The 22,009-nt window shown below is 36.1% G+C and overlaps 1 protein-coding gene across 33 annotated transcripts in view; it reads left to right on the top strand.

Moving 5' to 3' along the window:
- Positions 1-22,009, top strand: part of DST (dystonin) — a 311,288-nt gene that overhangs the window by 261,724 nt on the left and 27,555 nt on the right. For all 33 annotated transcript variants that reach the window (XM_064650251.1, XM_064650255.1, XM_064650253.1 and 30 more), the window contains 13 exons: positions 2,532-2,763; positions 3,115-3,341; positions 4,251-4,373; positions 5,074-5,175; positions 7,219-7,320; positions 8,211-8,384; positions 9,143-9,298; positions 11,517-11,714; positions 12,220-12,348; positions 15,399-15,569; positions 16,536-16,691; positions 16,914-17,120; positions 18,791-18,910. In XM_064650251.1, the coding sequence (XP_064506321.1) occupies positions 2,532-2,763; positions 3,115-3,341; positions 4,251-4,373; positions 5,074-5,175; positions 7,219-7,320; positions 8,211-8,384; positions 9,143-9,298; positions 11,517-11,714; positions 12,220-12,348; positions 15,399-15,569; positions 16,536-16,691; positions 16,914-17,120; positions 18,791-18,910 (2,097 nt within the window). The remainder of the gene's footprint in view (positions 1-2,531; positions 2,764-3,114; positions 3,342-4,250; positions 4,374-5,073; positions 5,176-7,218; positions 7,321-8,210; positions 8,385-9,142; positions 9,299-11,516; positions 11,715-12,219; positions 12,349-15,398; positions 15,570-16,535; positions 16,692-16,913; positions 17,121-18,790; positions 18,911-22,009) is intronic.

A 22,009-nucleotide genomic window follows, 5' to 3' on the forward strand; every position in this document is an offset into this window, starting at 1 on the left:
TTTTAAATGAATGTCACTTTTGATCAGTTAATTTGAGTATAGTTATTTCTAGAAATTGGCAGCTGAAGTTAGCAGAGAGTTACCAGTGGAACTAGAGAGTAGTTTAGCAGTGTTAATAGCATATGCTCTTCACTGCAGAGCCAAAAGAACTTAATGTAATATATACTGAAACTGTTACAGAAAAGTATTACGAGCAAAGTCAGACTTCACAAAACATCATCAGCACAAAATTCCGGTCAGGTCCATAAATGCAGCATCTTCATTTCATAGCTTCACCAGCCTATGAAATGAACCTAAATAGAGGATTGTCAGGTGTTGCACTCTAGCTACTGTTAAATATTGGGTTAATTGCCATTAAATCCACACTGAACTTCTTTTACTCAACCCCAAATTTCAGAAAAGAACTTGGTAAAACTTTGTACATAAACCCATACAAAAACCTGAATAAAAATACTTTGTTTTATACTAGTGTTTTTATAGGAAATTCCCCTTTTTTCCCTGTTCACTGGAAATTAAGTACTATATTCTGTTAAGATCTTAAATACTAAATAAAGAAATACACCTTGAAGTGCTTATTGAGTCTACATTGTAAATAATTTTTGTCAGGTCGTTATACTTAATGTCATATTCCTAGCCCCTGGAGACTGAGTTTAAGAATGTGAGGCAAAAATAAGTGACATCGGATGTCATCCTGCTTTTGAACTGGTTATATGTATATAACATATGTATATATACACACATATGTATATATATATAAAATGTATATACATTTTAAACAACCCTTATTCATACCTCTGAAAGATGCCTGATTATTTAGATCCTGTGTTTTTCTATGTCAGAAATGCTTGGTCCTCCCCATATTTGGAGCTGCCTATTTGAAAATCAAGATATTTACTTAGTATTCGAGTCCCTGTTTTGTATGTGATAGACATCAACATATTGTACTGGCTAAGTACAGAAAGCAAGAATTAGAAATGCATTCTTTGGTAACACCTAAAATATAATCAGATGTTGAGAAAATACTTAATTATTTATGCAGTACTTTATGGTTCATTTTATATACCTAAATGTATATGCAAATGGCAAAGCAAAACATTGTAATGTCTACAGAATGTAATTATATATAATCTTCTTTTTTTATTAAGATACATAAATATATATTATCACAGCCCTGTACTATGATGTCTACGTCAATGTTTGTCTAGACATTCCTTGAAAAATAATTATTTAACTCTTCAGGTTTTAAATTATATTAAATTGCATTATGTATCAACGGAAGGGCATAACATATTGAGGTAGAATGAGAGGGTGTCATTACTTGCATTTTCTTCCTTTTAAGTTCTAAAACACTGTCTCATTCATTGAGCTTGAGTACAAGGAGGGCCACTGAATGCACTGACAACTTAAAAATGTAATATATGTCCTAAAATTAGACCTAAATATTGCCAATTTAATTTCAGTTTTTATAATTTTTGTAAGGTTTTGTTGCCACAATCAGTTTTTCAGAAGTCTTGAATGTGGGAAGGCTACTTATCTTTCATAACACATTTTGCTGGCTTGTATGACATTCACACTTCTAACAAAAACACTGAGTGCCATAACATTAGTCACAGAATCTGATTTGAAGTGGGTTGTGTGGTGGGAAAAAGTAATTACATTTATATTGCCTATGTTCCTTTGAATAGAAGGGATGTAGCTATTTGTTCACATAAGGTAATCTTGTTTTGCTGTGCTGTTTCTAGCACCTTTCCCAAGTGTTGTCAGAAGTGCTTTCTGTAGATCCTGGAGGGTCATTAAATGCACCTGCAATTTATGGATTTCTTTAACGAAAAGGGGCATGGTGGTGTGAGATTTTAGGAATCTCTGTGAATCCAAAAGCATATTAGTAAAGGCTAACTTTGGACCTATGCCAAAGTTTGAACCATATTAACACAGCTGTAATTCAGTTTCTGAGCACCTACCTGGGCTCAGTCAAACATGGATGAATATAATATATACACTATTGTGTGCTTTTAGTTTCAGAAGGTAACATACCTTTACTGCACGAGCAAACACTACCTGTCCACTGAGAAATGTCTTTTTGAATGACCTCACATATCAAGCCCTAATCGATAGTATGTTGGTTGTAACAGGAAAATGTATGTATTTAATTGTAAGGTAAATGTCTTTCTAAATGATGAAATCAGAAAGCCATTTCTCCCTGAAATGAGCTACCACTACTTTATGAATTACACAGGACTAAGTGCAAGTAGATTCTGCTGTAGTTCAGAGGAACTGTCTCAGGACTGAACAGCAACTTAATAGTAAAATTCTTAAATTTGACAGGAGGTACCATTTTGCAAGGTTATTTTTGCAATTTAGATATTAAAAGAGCCAGGAGGGGGGCATTGCAAGTTGCACATATATGTTTGATAGAGATGATAATTTTAAAGCACCTTTTTCCAAGAGAATTTCAGATGCCATTTTTTGTGTTTGGAGTTTTTTTTTCTAACTTCTCTTCCACTTCTTTCTGTCCTTTACCCCCCTCCCAGTTTCATGACAAGATAGATCCAACTCTTGAGAGTCTGAAACGCATAGCTGAACGTCTGAGGCAGCCACCTTCAATCTCAGCAGAGGTTGAGAAGATTAAAGAGCAAATCAGTGAAAATAAGAATGTATCTGTGGATCTGGAAAAACTTCAGCCAGTGTATGAGACGCTTAAACAGAGAGGGGAGGAAATGATTGCTCGCTCAGAAGGCACTGATAAGGATATATCTGCTAAAGGTAGTAGACTGAGGAAACTTTCATGTAGTGGAAATACAGTAAGCTGCAGCATATAAAATTCTTCATTTCTGATGACCACTAATCTGGGGAATGTGTTCTTCTGGAGAAGCTGCTAAAGATTTATAAAAGCAAAGCATTCATTTAAAATAATTAATTGTGGATATGACCTTTGTTTTATTTTTAAAGGCCGTAGTGTTTGTTTCCACTTAACGTTATAAGGAGTCCTATAAAGAAACAATTTTAGAGTCTAAATTTAAAAATGTACACATATGTTTCTGCTGTAGAACTAGAGAGAGATTTATGACCAAGAATTGTTTGCCAAGGTAGTAATCTAGTTCCTTTGTTGTTTAGCTGTTCAAGATAAACTGGACCAAATGGTCCTAGTTTGGGAAGACATCCAGACTTTGACTGAGGAAAGGGAGGCCAAACTGTTGGATGTAATGGAACTAGCTGAAAAGTTTTGGTGTGATCATATGGCTCTTGTAGCTACTATTAAAGATACTCAGGACTTTATTCGAGAACTGGAGGGACCTGGAGTTGACCCATCTGTAGTCAAGCAACAGCAAGAAGCTGCAGAGGTCAGTAGAAAGTAATTTGTTCATTTGAAGTACTTTATATATGGTATGCAGATGAAAAACAGAATTACTATGAAATACCACAGGAGGATATATTATTTGTTACAGACCAAGAGGGATAATTGTGTAGAAATTTACAATAATGGTATCTCAAGAGTCTACAGTAAATAACATGTGTCAGTGCTTAATTGCAATAAGCATGCAACATGTGCTTGCTATTATATTTCCTTATTTGTTTATAAACATATGTATAATAACCATGTCACCAAGACTCTTAAAAGTTATACATACTTTAGATTCCTTGAGTACTATGTAACATCTAAATGAAAGGTGTACAAATGTATTATGCTCTATGAATTATCCTCTAAGCCTGTAATTACTTATGCTGATAGTTAAAGATTTAAAGGTTGAATGATAACCTCTGACAAAGAAGACACTCTGATTAAAGAAATCTAATTTAAAACTTCCTGTTTATTTTTTCCATCTCCTGCAAAATGGTATCATAAGCCATTGTTACAATTTAGAGTGATGTCAGCTGATTTCACTCTGATACTGCAAAGGGATGCTTGTATTTTAAGCGCCCAACTGTAAGTCCGAGTGACCTGAAAGAAAACAAAGGTGGAATTGTGCTGTGTTTCATCTTGAAAGCAAGTTGTACACAGATGTCATGGTTTGAGAGAGTCCCCAAATCCAATTCCCTAGCTCCATTCCCCCTCCCACATCTCAACCTAATGTGAGATGGGTTTTTCCAGACAAAACACACCAGACTCAAAGTGGGGAAAAGGGAATATATTACAATGACTGTACAAATAAATACCATATCACATTATACACACGATCATAACTATCTCTACCATGACAATAGATTATTAAATTTAGTAATAGCAGTGTTGGATTTTTTTCTCTTTGTAGGCTGCTAAAGAAGAAATTGATGGACTACAAGAAGAACTAGAAACAGTTGTGAGCCTTGGCTCTGAACTTAGAGCTGCTTGTGGAGAGCCTGACAAACCTATTGTAAACAAGAGTATAGATGAGGTATGGGAAATGCATATGCTTAGGTCTGTTACGTGAGATGCTTGTTCAGCTGAAATTGGTATATTCCCCATGCCCCCAACAAATTTTGAAAATAAAAATTTTGTGGCAAAAGTGAGACACCCCTGAAGCTCTTATGGTAAAGTAAGGTTTGCCTTTTGAGTAAATGAATCTTAGATTAGATTAGAATGTATGGACTGTTTTATTTCATTGATTTTTAGTAAAAGACAGACATTGATTTTTTTGTGAAAGTTTTTTTTTTAAATACTCACTGATTAATATGGTAGATGACTACTTCTTGCAAAAGTAATGCTAGAATAAATTTCGGATATATCTGGTTTATGCCCAGTGAGATATCTTAACTGTGACAATCTTGTTTGGATGACTACAAAGTACTTTTAATTTTTCTACTTTTATTATAATGATGCAACTCTAAATGATTTAGTAGTATTTCCTCTCTTAACTATAATTTCTATGTTAATAAAAATATTCAGTCAGTATTGACAGAGCTTTTGTAATCCAGAACCTCTAGTGAATTCTGAAAGAAACTAGATATAGGGAGAACAAGAACATTAGTATGGAATGAATACGAACTATTCATGCTTAGTTAATTAGTGTTATTGATTGGTGAAGGATTAGTAAATGCTTGTTATACAGCGGTAAAATTCTTTTGTCCATTGGAGTAAATTGCACTTACTTGCAGCTGAATTCTGCCTGGGATGCCCTAAACAAAACATGGAAAGAACGGGTTGATAAGCTTGCTGAAGCTATGCAGGCAGCTGTTCAATACCAAGATGGACTGCAGGTAAGATGATGTGATATACCTAACCCACTCTTGAGTCAATGGTATTTAATGTGGTTGTAGTAAAAAATGTTATGTGATTAGGTAGGTGACAAGTAATGTATCACTCTGATTGTAGTGACTATTTTCTTCAGGAGGCAGGTATTTTTTCTCAAGATTGGTTGGGGTTATTTTGTTGGGGAGGGTTTTGCATTAAAGAATAAATCTGTTGGGGTGTTTTCTTCATGTGTGTTTTCCATGTCCATATATTGCACTGTGTTTAGATTAAAAATTAATGTCTCCTTGTTTATTGATAAGAACAGAGGGTTTTTGATAGCACACGTTCATAGTAATCCTGCTCACATTTTCTTGTGATAGTTAGTTCTTCACATGCTATGCAAGTTGAAGTTGCGACACATCTTCATGATCTGAAAGGAACAGATTACAAGTCCATATACTAGCTTGCTGCTATTTTTTTTTTTTTGAATGGAGGACAGTTAAAGGATTTGAATTTTATTCCACCTCTTTTGTAGGTCAACTAGTCAAGTTTCTATATTTTAGGCAAAAAATATTATTAACATAATGTTGCTGGACCATTATACTCAGTATAATTTATCCTATCACAATACTTTAGAAGATGATTCCCTTTTTAAATCTGTAGGTAAATATTCCAGCAGTTTTTCATTTTTTTTTAAGATGTCTTGTACATTGTACTTCCTACAACTGATGAAGTTTAAAAAAAAATCACAAGGGGGAGTTGGACTAGATGACCTTTAAAGGTCTTCCAGCCCAAATTATTCTTTGATTCTATGTCTTTTCTCTTTATGAGCTGTTGGAGGTTTTTTTGAATTTTTTTTTTGGTTGGTGAAATTACTGTCTTCTTTGGTTCATTAAAATCATTAAAATTAAATTTCACATGACACTGAGGGCAGTTACTTCTGTATTTGGTGCAGATCAAGCAGCAGAACACTGCTTAAAATAATGCAACATGCCTGTTTTGCAGTGCATCCTCACTTAGTATTTTTCTCCAAGTTCTCCCATGTTCATACTGTGCAGAGATTGACTAGACAATTAGGAAAATAGCCATTGGTTTAAGTGCTTTCTATTTCCTTTGACTGTACATTGTACATCCTACAAGTTTGGTACTTTGCAAGAACTGAATTTAAGTGCTGTCTGGTGCTTATTTCAATAGACAATATGAAAAGTATTGTGGACATATTGTTAACTGCAGCTGCCTCATCGTGTTGAGTGTGTTGGGGGTAGTTCTCCTTTTCTCAGCGAGCTGTGTAGCAGTGGGCAAGTTCAACAAGTTGTCCTAAGCCTTTCTTCATAATGATATCTCTACACATAATAGGCAGGAGGAAAAGGGCCTAGCAGTGGTGGTTTTTATCCTGTGCAATTACGCAGATTGATGCAGCTGTTCTTAATCTATGTGAAATATTCTTGGGGTTCTGCACTGTATCAGAAGCAAAAGAAATAGCCACAAAGCATCAGAACTGGGGAGATGTCACTTATTTTTTTAAGTTATAACTGCATTATCCTATGGAGATTCATTCTAGCTCAGTTATGGTCCTTCACCATCTTATATATACTGAATGCGTAGTTCCATATTTCTTACACAAATAACATTCTTCAAAAACAGTTTGCTTGTAATCCTCATTTAAGGCATGTTATCTACCACCTTCCGTTTTCACTCCAAACAACTGTAGAACAGAGTTGTCTTGTATTTACCTTCTAGGGTATTCATAAAAATTGCAGATTTTACACAAGAAGTAGAGTGCAACTCAGCAGGAATAATTCTGTGAGAACGTTGCTGCTAATAGAAGCAGCAGCTTGTACATTCAGTCTTGCAGCTTGTACATTCCTGTAATTGTTACATGGATACTTGACATTTGTTCTATTGTATTGCAAAAGAAACGTTTTTGCTGAGAAAGTTATTTTCTTTTAAAGAGCACAGCAATACCTTCTTTGGAATGAAAAAAAAAGTTCTGATATTTTACTTAATACAACTTTCAAACATGATGGTATTTCTCTGCTCACACTTGAATTTCCTTCTGTGATTTTCAGGCACTATTTGACTGGGTAGACATTGCTGGCGGCAAGTTATCGTCCATGTCCCCAGTTGGAACAGATCTGGAGACAGTGAAGCAGCAAACTGAGGAACTTAAGGTATGAACTAGTGATTTATTTCTTTCATATTTACATCTGTCTGCATTTATCTGTGTTGTTTAGTATTTTTCGAGGGTCAAAAGCAATTTTCAATTTCTGCTAAAAAAGAATCTCTATGAAAATTTCCAAATATTTCATTGCAAACTTTTCATTTTAAGATGTGCTTAATTTTAAAATCTATTCCAAATTTTGGTGAAAATACCATTTTATTTTTTAATACAATCCGATAGCCCAGAAATACTTTTGGCATCATTCATTCTCTTTCAAAAGCTATAAGGTTATTATGTACAGGGTTCTTTTGCTATGACCTTTATATTTTCTGGTTTCTAATGAGAACAGATTCTTTGAGGCTCTAAGCAAATGCCTCCAAAGCTTTGCTTCTGCCATTATAGGCTTTATCTAAATGCTCACACAGGTCATGACATTCCCAGTACATGAGTAAGGTGAAAATAAAATTTTCAGGCTAACTTAGAAACCTATCTGCATGGGTCTGGATCTGTGACTGAATATGCCTCTGACATTGGTAGGCTGTTATGCTATATTTAAAAAGCAGGGATGTATAACGATCAGAGAATGTTCTTGGTTTTGTTGCTCACTTATAGATTTTGTTGGCTGTGGGTAGGTTGTTTTATCTCATTTATGGTGTAACTTCAAATGAATCATAACCTTACATAGTTCAGAAAAACATGTGTGCAGGTTGTATTCCGACTGCTGCACACTTTATGTGTACAAGAGGTGTCCTAGTAAAGGAAAATTGCTTTCAGTTCTTTTGAAGAATAATTCCATATGAAGTTTAAAGCATTATCCCATTACAGTCACAAGAGCTAGAACATAGAATTATAGAATTACTTGTGATACATTTATTTGTATTCTTGTTCTATTTACCATAGCAATTTAAGACAGAAGCTTATCAACAGCAGATAGAAATGGAAAGACTAAACCATCAGGCAGAACTATTGCTGAAGAAGGTAACACAGGAGAGTGACAAGCACACGGTTCAAGACCCTCTCTCAGAGCTCAAAATATTGTGGGACAGTCTAGAAGAAAAAATTATAAGTAGACAGGTAAATATGCTTGGAGGTGGGGGCTTTATTCATGACTCAGATTTCTGCAAAAAGATCTTTATGTATAATGTTTATATTAATTTACACATTCCTTTTAGTTTGGAAATTACAGAACTATATGTAATAGAATTTGAATTTTACAATTCATTGAAGAGTTTTTATGGTTTTTTTTAAAAAAAACCTTTTTAAATTCTCTATCAGCAGTGCCCATTGAATCATTATTATTTTGTTTGGTAGCAGTTGAAAACATGTTTATATGGGCAAAAGTAATATTAGCTGCTGAACTGAGCACTTGAAAAAAAGCCCAACAACTTAATATTTAACTATTTCAGTGTTCTTACCATATATTAACAAACTGAGAGATTTAAAGATGCAGTGCTTTGTAGTGTATTTTTTTTTTCTAAACTGAATCATTCCATGACAAAGAAAAGTTTTTAAAAAGATCATGCACCGAATTGCATTTATATTGAAATTATGTTTTAGTGATGGAAAACTACTGACATACCTGATGAGAGAACCTTCAAACTTAACTCTGCCCTAGTTGCATGGCTTCTTCCAATGTCAGGCTTCACAGTGGAATTGCCAACTCAGCTTTAATTGTAAAGCAATTGCTTGCGCTGGATAACTGTTTCTCCCTGGTTTTTATGCTATCATATGCATAAATGGACTCAGCTCTGGATTATGGTGACTAATGGTAATATAAGACAATTCAATAGCACTGTGAAACTATTTTATGGTAAATTTTATTTTTACTATAGCACAAGCTGGAAGGTGCCTTGTTAGCCTTGGGGCAGTTCCAGCATGCCCTGGATGAGTTACTGACATGGCTGACGCATACAGAAGACCTGCTGAATGAACAGAAACCCGTGGGTGGAGACCCCAAGGCTATTGAAATTGAACTTGCCAAACATCATGTATGTAATTATAATGAATATTAACTGAAATGTTCTTTTGATATTTATCTTCGGGATGAGTCTTGTAAAACTTGATAATTCTCTACATAAATTTCCAAGATGTGGATTATAGCTGAAATGCAGGCTTGGAATAAATAGTATCTTTCCTATTACTCCTCCACATTCCTTCCTTTCTTGCATATGCTATGCAAGTGGCATAGGTTTTAGCCAAAAAAGAGCTGCTCACCCCAGTCTCCACCTCTAATCACCTTCATTTGACCTAGGGAACTCAAAAGTTACTGCACCTGCTACTCTCCATGAAGCAATGAACTCCTTGTTTATTTTTGTTTAAGCCAGGTTTCACAAACTGCACAACTGTTGCAGATTTCTGGTTCTTTCTTCCTTCTCAGAACGTAGCGATTTGTTGTTCTGAATTCGGCAGAATTGTATGTCAGTTGGGTCCAGCTAACACGGAGAATGCTTCTATGAAAATCTCTAAACCCCTCATCTTTTTTTCTTTGTTACTTACAATGTAGGGTTAACTTTTTAGTTTTTTGGTTTAGTATTTTTACTCATCACTGGGAGTTTGGAGCCCATGGAAGAATGCTTCCACTATTTCTTTGTTTTGAAGAGTATCTCCCAGGAGTGAGAGATCTTCCCTACCTCTTTGTGTGACACTGCGGTTCATGATGGTATATTCTTTCTAGGTTTGAAGATTTTAATCTAACCTCATATAGCCTCTCCTTTTAAATCTGCCATTTAATTTTTGGCCTGCATATGATGTGAAAAGTATTCAGAGTTCATTTTGGATTTTGAAAGAACTGATTGAAATTGACAGTACACAGATAATTAAGGTATTTTCATTGTCTGTGTTAATGCAGCTATGCAGCTTCTGAAGGCTTATGTGTGGTTAGTTGGAATTCGAGCGGAGCACAATATCTACATGGCCTATGTGACTACTGTTACAAACAGGCCCTTTCAAAACAAAGTAAATAGAATTACAAAACCAGGTTCTGCTCCATGAACCTTTTATATTTGTACCTAGTGGAAGTGTTTTACTAGTGAAGAAGCATCCAGACATCATTTATGTCTGTGATGAAGGACTTCAGCAAACACATGAATGAATCTACTTCCCTTTTCATAATACAGAGTTTATAGGTTAGAAAGTTCACACAGTAGTGCATCCTGTGGTAGCCTGGAAAAACATCCATCCCTTGAATAACTTCGGAAAGAATAGACCTTGTTCTTAGTGAGTCTCAGCAGGAAGGAAGGGATAAAGATGCATCTGCTTCTGTGAATATCCCTTTTTTAACCATTAGGAGAATAAAATAATAATAATCTTCTAGTGCTTAGCTTAAAAGACTTAAAGTAAATGTGGTGGATATTTTGTATTCAAGGGCTACTTGTGACTTGCTGTTTCATTATGTGCTGTATATAGTTTATTTTACAATTCCTTTGTATTTAGCTTTATATTTTTTCCATATGCTAGCATTTGAGGTAAGTTTGAGTCAGACCCAATAGAAGTCAGTAGTCATGAACTTGAATTTCTTAGACAGGGTTTACCATTCCCCTCCCAAACATTTTTCTTATTTATTTTTCTCTTTCTGTTCTTTTTTGTTCTATATTAACACCTTCTTTTCCTCCCCTGTCCTTTTGAAAACAGGATTTGTTTCCCAAATGTCCTTTTTGCCTTGTGTGGTTTTATCACTATGGTTGGTGATAACGGGTTTTTAAGCAGATGGAAAAGCTCGTGTGGTGTTAGGACTACAACCATTCCCCAGATTTTAGCACAGCTCAAGTGTCCTAGTACCCTGACTCATGTGAAATGAGCCATGAAATGCATAAAAAGATATTGTGGCAGTCAAGTTGTTGTAGAGCACAGTGGGCACATAGTATTCAAAGAAAAATCATATTAAAGAAAAGCATGTCATAAATTAGGAAAAGTGAAGAAATAACTCTTCCCTAGGGCTACTAGAAACCTTTGATAATTTCAGAAATATATGTATTCAGAGGGAATATAATACTTTTTCCAAGATACAAAAATAAACTTTGGCATTTTGGCAGAATGGTCCTTTTAGTGCTTTTGATTGAAGAGGCCTTAGTTACTAGCTTTAATTGCTAATACCTGTGCTGATGTTAAACTGTTGTCACTGGACTGCAACTAGTTCAGTCACTGTGATTGCCTTCATTCAGTTATTTACCAACATGGCCAGTCTTACATGCTGTGTTACAATTGTAGGTGCTACAAAATGATGTTTTAGCTCATCAGTCTACCGTGGAAGCTGTTAAAAAAGCAGGAAATGACCTGATTGAGTCGAGTGCTGTTGAAGAAGCAAGTAATTTACGGAGCAAGTTGGAACTCCTGAATCAGCGCTGGCAAAACTTGTTGGAAAAAACAGAACAAAGGAAACAGCAGCTGGACAGTGCCTTGATCCAGGTGAACAGGAAATGATCAAATATAGAAATAACTCAGAAAAAGTGTCTTTTCACATGAAATACATAGATACACGTATTAGAAGTTTGCCTAAATCAAAACCATAATGCAGACACCCCTGAATTTGGAGAAGGTTTGAATCCAGCTGTATCTTCTGCAGCTGGCCTCTGTCTCTTTTATTGCTGAAACAAGACTTCAGCTTTTGGTCTACTTGTTTTTAAAGGGTGAAATTTCTGTATTGGTATATTATTCAGGGAAAACATTGGTCTCACATTAGGTCATTTAGCTTGCTTTCAAGATTTCCATGTTTTTTGGTTTTATCCTTTGGATTGAATTGAGCTAGTTTATGTTTTGGTCTGCTTTTTTCTTTTTTTTTTCTTCCCCTTTCATTTCATTTGATCATTACAAATATCTGATTAAATCTGTTGCCAGTCTACTTATGCACCTAAGCTGGTATTAGAATGGAGAACATTTTAAGTAAGGTCTCAAATGATATGGTGTAATTTAGGCGCAAGGTTTCCATGGTGAAGTTGAAGATCTGCAGCAATGGCTGACAGACACTGAACGTCAGCTGTTGGCATCAAAACCTGTTGGAGGCTTACCAGAAACAGCAAGAGAGCAGCTTAATGCACATATGGTAAGTATCAGTATTAGAATGCTTTGCAATTTGTATTTCAGAACTAACCATCTTTCAAGAGTGTTTTTGGTACATATGGATCACGTTCTATATATCACCATGTCTGTACAGTATCTTATAAAAATTTAATAACCTTCAAAACAGCACTTATTTCCGGTGTAGTTTAGTAGTCTGTTGGGACATATGCCCAAAGCTGAACCATTAATCGTGTTGAGACAAATAAAATAGCTTTTGCATCCTTATTCTTGGAAAGAAAAACAGAAGATGTTTGCAGATTTTTCAGTGATTTCTTTTCTCTTCTGACCCCATAAGTAAATTAATGCTTTTTCTAAGATTTGAAGATGAACCTAAAAGTGGCCCACATTTATTGAACCTTGACTTAAGAGACTTGATCCTTTATTCCTTACCTAACCAAAGCTGACATCATTAGCATAGAAGTAAGAAGGGCTACTGGCTCATAGAGCCTGTGCTTTAACTAGAAATGTCAAACTGACCAGGATGCCTGAATTATTCCCTTTCTTTCTCTTTAAGAAACATTCCATGAATTTCTCTGCTCCCATAGAACCATAGAGCTTAAAAAAAGACACTTAAACTTGATCTCTTAACTCAAAGGAAGGTGGTTCATAGTGCTCCATTTATGTAATCATGCTATGCCATTAGGCCAGGATATAAACTTCTGGTGATCTAAACTTCTGAACTCCTGGCTCAAATGTAACAGTGGTATTTACTGAACTGTCCTTGAACTCGAATATGCCTGACACAGTTTCCATTAGAATGCTGCATTGTCAAAGCATTAAAAATAAGATTTTATTTTGGAATGATGCTAAAGGTCATTGCTCACCAACATGGGCACATTTTTTTTCCTTCCTCTTTTTCTGCCAAAATTTGCCAGTAACTTAATTGAGAAAGAAACTTAATTTACAGTTTTAAAATCAGTTATAACAGGAAGCTAGATCAAAACACAGAAATAATCCTGTGGTTTTGAACCCCTCTGATCCTTTTCTTTTTGTCTTAAAGGAAAGAAAAAGGAAAAGAGCTTTTTCTTTTTATTCCCTGTGAGGGTGAGATATAATTACAATTCCCTGAAAGTCAGCGGAGCTCTTTGCTTTTTTCATCCTGGACTTAGTCAGATCAGGACCCAATATTTTTCCATTGAAAGCTTCAGAATTTTCTTTACTACATTCTTTTGCTATGCAAATGTTCTATACCTACAATGCTTACAGATTGATTATTTAAAAGACCTTTAAACTGAATGTAGTGTTATATTTGGACCAAGTCTGGCTGTCCCCAGTAATATGTATTTTAGATGTGCAATCATTCCCTAACTGTACATGAACACTTTAACAGATTGTTACTATACTGGTGGCCATCGTATAACTTCAGGCATTGGCTGTTATCAACCTTTAAAATAAAGAACTTGATTTTTCTTTAGTTAAACCTTATGTGCATATATGTGTTAGTTCTCTCTCCCTCTTTTGTGGCTGAAATGTTGAGGCCAGTGTCATATTGACTACTGCTCATCATAAGTTCCAAATTCAAACTTGGTCCTAAGTGATACAAACCATTTCTGACGTGAAACTGAAGGAGGAAGTTTTGCACTGTTTTGATTTGTTTCTCTTTGGAAATAAAGTTATGAACCATCTTCTTGTGTATAAGACCTGTTTCTATGGATATGAATAAAAGATCCCTCAACCATAATTAGCTCACAAATGGAGTTGAGATTGGGCTGCATTTCCAGCTAAGGCAGCTCCAGGAAAACAAAAGATATGAAGAGACGTTACAGGGCACCAGTAGGAAAGGGGCTTAAAAAGAGGCCTTTTTATCTGTCCCAGTGCTGCTCAGAACATCCCTCTCCTTTTCTTAAAACAATCATTGTTCTCAGTTTCTTCCTGAAAATAACTTTAATTGCTTCTGCCCTTTGGAGAGTGTGACTGTACTGCAAAATTAACCACTGTAATGGGCTGAGCCCAGCCCCTGTGTTTGGAACTACGCCTGCTTTGCCTTGTCTCACCTGTGCTGTGCTTCTTGTGTTTACTTCTGAGGGGTTCTTGTGCTGCAGGACAGTAAGATGTTCTGTGGAGTTATGGAAACCAGAAATATTCTAGGAAGGTTGGGAGTGTAGGAGGAAGCAGACTAGGTGCCACCACTTTTCACAGTCCTTAGAAAGAAAGCAAAGAAGCTTTCTGTCCTGTCAAAATCTTAAGCTCATGATTAAACCTGCTTCCTGCTTTGCCCTCCTATTTGATCAGGTACAAGTCCTGTGTACCTTGTCTCTCAACCCAAAGAAAGTGTTTGGTTTGGGCTTTTCTCCTGGGAATCAGAGGAAAAAGTAGTTTTCCTCTTATTTGCAAGCCATTTATTCCTCATCTCCTGGAAGACATTCGTCATTTGGGCATCTGCAGCAACTTTGTGCATTTTGGTTTGTCTGTTAGAAATATTGGATGTGCCCATTTGAGTGAGAGGGTGACAGAAGAGGTCCCAGGGTTTTGCCAGCTTACTTCTAACATGGTTAAAAATGCATCATTAGTAAAATAGTGAACAGGTAAAACATACGTTACCGTTATTATTCCAGCTTGTTTTCTATGTCTGGAATGTCTTCAGTGCTCATGCCTAACAAGTGAAGGAAGATACAGCCAAAACAGACAACGTACAATAGAACAGCCCTCCCAAGTTGTCCCACCCACTTTTGAAGGTGTATGTTGGAGGTCTGGGCTTTCAGCACACTGTGTAATGCTGACACTTCTTGTGTTTTGGCTACAGATGGACTTTAAACCAACCAAGCTGTAGCAACTCTTGTGTAATAAGTGCGTAGTACTTTCTTTGCCAAGCTTTGGATCTCAGAGAAGACATTGACAGACAATACAAGTTCTCATTTCCTGAAGAACTGGGCCCTTTCTTTGCTCATTTGGGGTTTTATGAATTACATATGTTTCCTTTATTAGTCTTAATCATACCTACTAAATGTTGGGGGAGGAATAAATGGTATACTGGCATTTAGAAAGAGTATTGAATTTCTACCTTACTTGTTTTTTGGTGCTTTCTTTATTCAGGAACTTTGTGCTGCCTTTGAAGCCAAAGAGGAGACATATAAGTGTCTAATGCAGAAAGGCCAGCAAATGCTTGCAAGATGCCCAGAGACTACTGAAACAAACGTTGAGCAGGACATAAATAACTTAAAAGAAAAATGGGAATCTGTGCAAACAAAGCTCAGTGAAAGAAAAGTATGTGTTTTTACATAAAAATGGAAGTGTAAATCATGTGTTTAAGGGTGTTAATGATCAGTGCTTTTATGTGTGCATACTTGCTTGATCTTTTATATTTAAAACCAGTTGTAAAGACAGGCAGAATGTTTAGAAAGTACTGAGAAAAATGAGTTTCAAGAAGTTAATTATCCATACTTGGAAGGGGGAAGATGGATGGGAATGGCTCAAGTCTGTTCTATAGAAATACATTAACTGATACTGTTAATGCTCATGTAGTAGGACTAGGGCTTTTCCGGTTTTTATTCCAATAATTGTAGACAGGAGAGACTCAATGATCGTTCAAGTTTACCTCCTTCTCAGTACAGAATTTCTGCATTATTTTTTCTAGTTTTTATCCATTTTTTCTTAAAATTCCCAAACTCTTGGCCTTTTGCCACTTACTTCAAGTGACTGCCTTCTGTTCTAACAGAACAATAGCATGATTTCACTGATATGCACCACACATGTGACAACACCAAAATGACAATTGAGCTTTAATAAAAAGAAGTGGTCTAGGAAAACTTATTCTTTGTTTAGTGCAAGTTGGATGACCTCCTTGAGGCTCTTTCAAGTGCACTGCCACCTTAGATTTCTGAGATTTTACTGGTTTTGTGTTGAAATTGATAAATCCATTAGGATCCTAATGTCCCATTAGGATTAAGTAGTAGAAGATATGTTCTAATGTGAAAAAATTTATTTTGATACTAGGTGCTGTATTTTCTATTCATCTGTCATAGATAATTTTGTTGTTACTCTTCTGTTCATCTCGTTGAATATGCTCAAATGTAGACTGTTATTTTAAAACTCAGAAACTTTTAAGTTGGAAAAGTGTTTTAAAATGCTCAACTAAAATGGTTAACTGTAAAGTGCTGAACTAAAATGGCTTCCTTGGCCGAAGCCCCTGCACAGTATCAACTGCTATTAAAGTATGACCTATCTTTACAGACCAAACTGGAAGAAGCCCTCAGTTTAGCAACAGAGTTCCACAACTCACTTCAAGATTTCATCAACTGGCTTACTCAGGCTGAGCAAACTCTAACTGCAGCTTCTCGGCCAAGTCTTATCTTGGACACTGTCTTATTTCAAATTGATGAACACAAGGTATGTAAAGAAACAGATGTGTAATGTTTTTCTCCCACTCTGTGGAGATACTGTAACAATGTCCAAATGAACCCTATAATTCTGGCACTCGGAGAAACATTTAATTTGTTTTAAAATTACATTTTATAGTCTTTTTCACTATATCATTTTTTATCAGACTGAGTTTTTTCAGTGTTTACCCAGCAACACAGTATTGAATAATTTTCTCCCTTTTTTCCCAAGGTTTTTGCCACAGAAGTGAACTCTCATCGAGATCAAATCATAGAACTGGACAAAACTGGAACACATTTGAAATATTTCAGCCAGAAACAGGACGTTGTCCTTATTAAGAATCTGCTTATTAGTGTACAGAGCCGATGGGAAAAAGTAGTTCAACGCTTAGTTGAAAGGGGAAGAGCTTTGGATGATGCAAGGAAAAGAGCCAAACAGGTAATGGGACAACAGCTGTTTTACAGCTCTTTGAACTTAGCTGTAATTGCGTCCAGATTCTTGACAAATATGGTGCTTTAAAGCACTTACAAAGCAAGCCTGGGTTTAGTGTAACAGACAGTGTTGAGTTAGTGGAGCAATTTCTGTGATTCAATCATGGAGCACTTCATTTAGGAGGTGAAAGCGTCATTTTCAACCCGAGCAGTGACTTCTGTCTGCAGTACAGGACAGTCTGAAAGAAGAAAGTAACAGCATGGATTCCAGATGTGTATTAGTGCCATCTGTCCTCAGAAAGAAGTTTCACAACAACCCCATACATTTTAAAGAATGTGATGACCCCTTTTCACTAATCTGTGGGAATATTCCTTAGTATTTTCATTTTGGATCTATGTTGTGCCCTGATTATTAGTCATCACTTATCACTCAATCTCTTCTGTTAGTTACTGGACCAATATCTTCTGTGTAATAATATATCTCCATTTATTTCCTTATAAACCTGGAGAGGTGTTGTTTTGGTTTTTTTTTTTTCACAATTTTCTTCACTGGGAAGCATTCATGTTTTTTTCCTTAGATACATGTTTCCCTCACCGAGAAAGACAAATGAGAAGATACAAAATGTATGAGAGAAATGTAATCTGTTTAAATGGCAGTAGGAAATTCTAGCTTCTTTGTATTCAAGTGAACATGATCATTCAAGATTTGGTGATGTTCGCAGCCAAACCATGTTCCCGTGTTCACCACTACCACCACTCAGCTCATAGAGCAAGAAGTTCTCTGAGCAATAGCCCATAAGCCAATCACGTTACTTATTTTCCAGCCACTTCTCTTGTGCATTCCCACACCCAGCAGTTCTGCAACGAGATGGATTTCATCTCAATATCCATTTACAAAGCTGAATACAGTGTTATTAAGATGACAACTTTCTGTGTAGAGTGTTGAAGGAGTACTGAAGGCTACCAGTGTCAAGGCCTAATCAACAGCCCTGAACAACAGGGTCTAGGAGCCTTGAGAAGTTTCTGAACTAGTTTCTTGTGCTTTCATGTGTAGGCAGCCCAAGCAAGAAGAATTTTCAAAAGACAGAAATGACCAGCTTAGAAAAATGAAAACCCAAAGGGATGCCACTTTGTGAAAGCTTGTTGAATCTTTAGTTTTTCCTTGCTTCCTTCCCCAAAGTGCTCTTTTCGTCAAAACAGGAAGGAAGATCAAAAATCTGTTCCTTGCCCGTCAAGATAGCATTTGAAATAATGAGAGCATTCAGGGGTGTTACAGGGAAAACTTGGGCAGTCATCCAGACAGAAGTTTTCCCCAGTGATTTACTGCTATCGTCCTATATAAGCAATAGCTAATCCCCATTCTTTCTGTATTTACTATCCATTACTAAAAATGTAGAAATCTAAATGGCCAACACATCAACAGATGTTACCAATATGTCTCTGACAGATGCATACTACATGTGCACATCCTGTACATTAAAGGTTGCTAATTCACTTAGGAGAAGGGAAGCTAAATACAGTGGGCACGTGGTTTAACTGGTTCTGTTTAAGAGACCAGGGAGAAAAAACACATCAAATCTTGTCAAAGTCTGCCAGTCTTGGTTGGAGTTTAATGTTATTGAACTGTTTTATGAACCAGTGAATTTTAAAATCCATGCAAATCTCACTTTTCTTTAGTTCCATGAAGCCTGGCACAAACTTATGGAATGGCTGGAAGAGTCGGAGAAATCTCTGGACTCAGATCTTGAAATTGCAAATGACCCTGATAAAATAAAAATGCAGCTCGCACAGCATAAGGTGAGTCATGAAATGCAAAGTGCCAAGTGAAATGTAGGTAAGTCTATCAGCCTTGTGCTGATCAATCAGCAAAGTAAGTAGATTTGTGGCCTCGCTGCAATGGAGTGTTTATTCATATCAAATTAAATGGTGTTTTAAGAGGGGCCGAGTGAAAAAAAACCAAACACTTTTCACGGTTCTTGATATGTTGGGGAATGGTTAACAATGAAGAGGAAAGACAATAATACAGGATCATGGAAACTTTGAAAAGCAGATTTATACCATTTCAGAATAGGAATCTCTGAAGGGGCTTTCTTTCAGTATTTATACCAAAAATTTACCATCCACTTATTTGAGTTGAGATTTTCCTTTTAATACTGCAGGATGAATTCAAAACTGAAAAATAATCTTGTATTTCGATTGGCAGTTGCTTTTTGTGTCAAGTGGAAATGATAATGAAATCTCCTAGAAAATACAGGAACACTATTAATAGCACAGGTGGTTTCTCTTCGTGAGATTCCAAATTCTGAAACCAGCTTTTCACAAATCCAGCTGTTGTAGGTGAAAATGTAAAAATCTCCCTCATTCACCTGGCTTTTCAGACATGTAATGATAATGTAAAAGCTTGATAATTTTAGCAGACACAGAGCAAAAGGGAAGGCTAAAGTAGTCTTTACTTCATTTTTACTTCTCTAAAATGTCTGGCATAATATATTATTGAGAACCAAGTGAGTGAGTGATAGAATCCTCAGAGATATGATTGTGTCTTAAGATTTCTCATGGAGCAGTTTCATCAGAGACAGAGTATTGAAAGTCTGTTCATTTTCTACATTTTGGCACATATTTACTTTTCATGTCAGTTTTATGGTTCTCTATTTACTTCTATGTTTTCATTCTGCGCAATATCCTCAAAAGTTTACATATCTAACTTTTTATTTTTGCTGTAGCTTCTGGTGATTGCTCTTACCTCCAACAAGTTTTGTCATGTATATTAATGATTTGTTACTGCATGAGTCTGTGAGAAAGCTGACTGTTGGTCAAGCAAAAGTAGTTTACCTGTGTTTGCTGTTAAAACTTTTAGATAAAACCTACGTTGACATTCTGTTATGCTGACTCTGCAATTTCAGTTTGTTTTGGGATTGCTGCTGTTGCCAGAATTTGAAGTTGGTGATGGGAACTGGCAAGGGGGAATCTTGCTGTTAGGACAGTCTTTCTTGTCTCCTCTGACTCCTAATCTTCTAATCCTTTCACTCCTCTTTTTCATTATATATTCATATATATATATATATATATATATATTTACCTAACGAGTATGGTCAACACTTTGTGACTTTGCTTTGAGGTCCTTTCAGGACTTTCTCCTACCTGTATTCTTCTCCCCTCTTCAGAAATGTTAAACTTGATAAACTTGATATTTACCTTATACCTACAGGTTTTATGAACCCAAGCTTCCTCACGTGGATTGGCAGACTCATCCTTTCTGTCATTGATATAGCTTCTTTCATATAAAATGCCTGCAGAGCATTTCTGCTTGAGTTGCTTGAATCTTGTTAAGGAATGGGATGAAATGTGCTACAGGGACATAAGGATTGAAACTGGTGATCTGGAGGAAAAAAGATGAATGTGTGTGACAGAGGGAGTTCTGTGAACTTTGTGACTTCAAACTTCAAACACCACCCCCTCAAGAAATCAACTCAATTGTTTTTTAATGAGTTGTCAAACCTCCCAGCACTGCAATGTCCTTCCTTGTATTTTGAGTCTTTTCCTTCCACTCCCACATATACCCTGTGTCTGTCTTTGTCTTTTCTGTCCAGCCTTGAAGGTTTCCTTGCTCCATTTAGTTAAAGATTTTGCTATCCAAATTGAATGCGTGCTGTAAGCAATAATTTGGACTCGCTTTTTGCCAGCTGTTACTGCCAAAAAAAAAAGTCCCTGAAAAAGAAAAGCCAAGATAATATGTTTTCTCTCTCACTCATATCTAGTGTGTTGCCAGGGACTTTTGGGGGTTATTCACGGTCTGTTTATCAGAATTTTTTTTTCATTTTTAGGAGTCAGGAATGGAAAAAGCAATATTAGGTCACCCAATCTATTCCTGTGCTAATGCTGAGTGTTCCTTACAGTAAATTTATATGAACCTGGCTAATTTTATCTGTATGTGCCCATCTTCCTTAGAAGGAAGGTAGCTAGATGAGTGTAATCTCAGTAATTAACTTACTTGTCTGCTCCTGGCAGCTTAAACTAAAATCTACTTTCAGTTACACGCCTGTGAAATCAAATGAAAGAAGATATGATGTAGTCTCTCAAGGAATGAACTGCATGACTTTGCTCACCTTTAAATCTGTTTTTCCTGTATGATCCTTCTCTGGCAACAATTCAATTGTATTTCCTGGTGCAAATCTAGTAACACTGTGCATGTAGTGTTAAGTAGTTAACAAACCCCATCAAATAAAAGAAGCATAGACGTATTGTTTATATTGAAGGAACTTTTATAAAAAGCTGGTTATTTTGAATATCTTATTTATTTTTACTCTAGTGCTAACTTGACAATTATATTCTTTCTTGAAGTTTGTTTCCTTGTTTTATATGAGGAAAACAAAAGGACAGTGAGGAAAAACTAAATTACAAAGCAGATGTTGCTTTTTTTTTGTAACAGAAAAAAGGGGGAAAAACAGCATACTTGATTCTATATATAAGAGTTTCCTTAAAGCGCACTTGCGATTTATGATTTTTTAAACTGATTTCCTGCTAGTGGTTCATGAAGGTGTGAAATAAAATATTTCAAGCATTTCTGCCGTTTCAAAGCTGCTGTGTTGAGCTGGTGTTGTCTTCTGGAAGTGTTCCTTTATTTAGTTATTTACTCTGTCAGTTGGTTAATTCCTCTGTGGTATCAGATGAACTGTGTTTCTGTGTGCTCCACTGTGCCTGTGGAAAGCTTCCAGAGGGTCTGTGCAGAAGGACCTGTTAGAGCTGGCAGGCAGATGCAACTGCTGTGTCACTGTCATTGTTCAAAGTCCCTGGGCACAGAAACCTGCTGGTGATCTTGATTTCTAGCACAAACTGAGTTACGGGGCTGTCACCTGACTTCTTGTGCCTGGATCTGCACTTGTGGCATACAGTTGT

This window comes from Pseudopipra pipra, chromosome 3, assembly GCF_036250125.1.
Source record: "Pseudopipra pipra isolate bDixPip1 chromosome 3, bDixPip1.hap1, whole genome shotgun sequence".
In the NCBI taxonomy this organism is placed as follows: domain Eukaryota; kingdom Metazoa; phylum Chordata; class Aves; order Passeriformes; family Pipridae; genus Pseudopipra; species Pseudopipra pipra.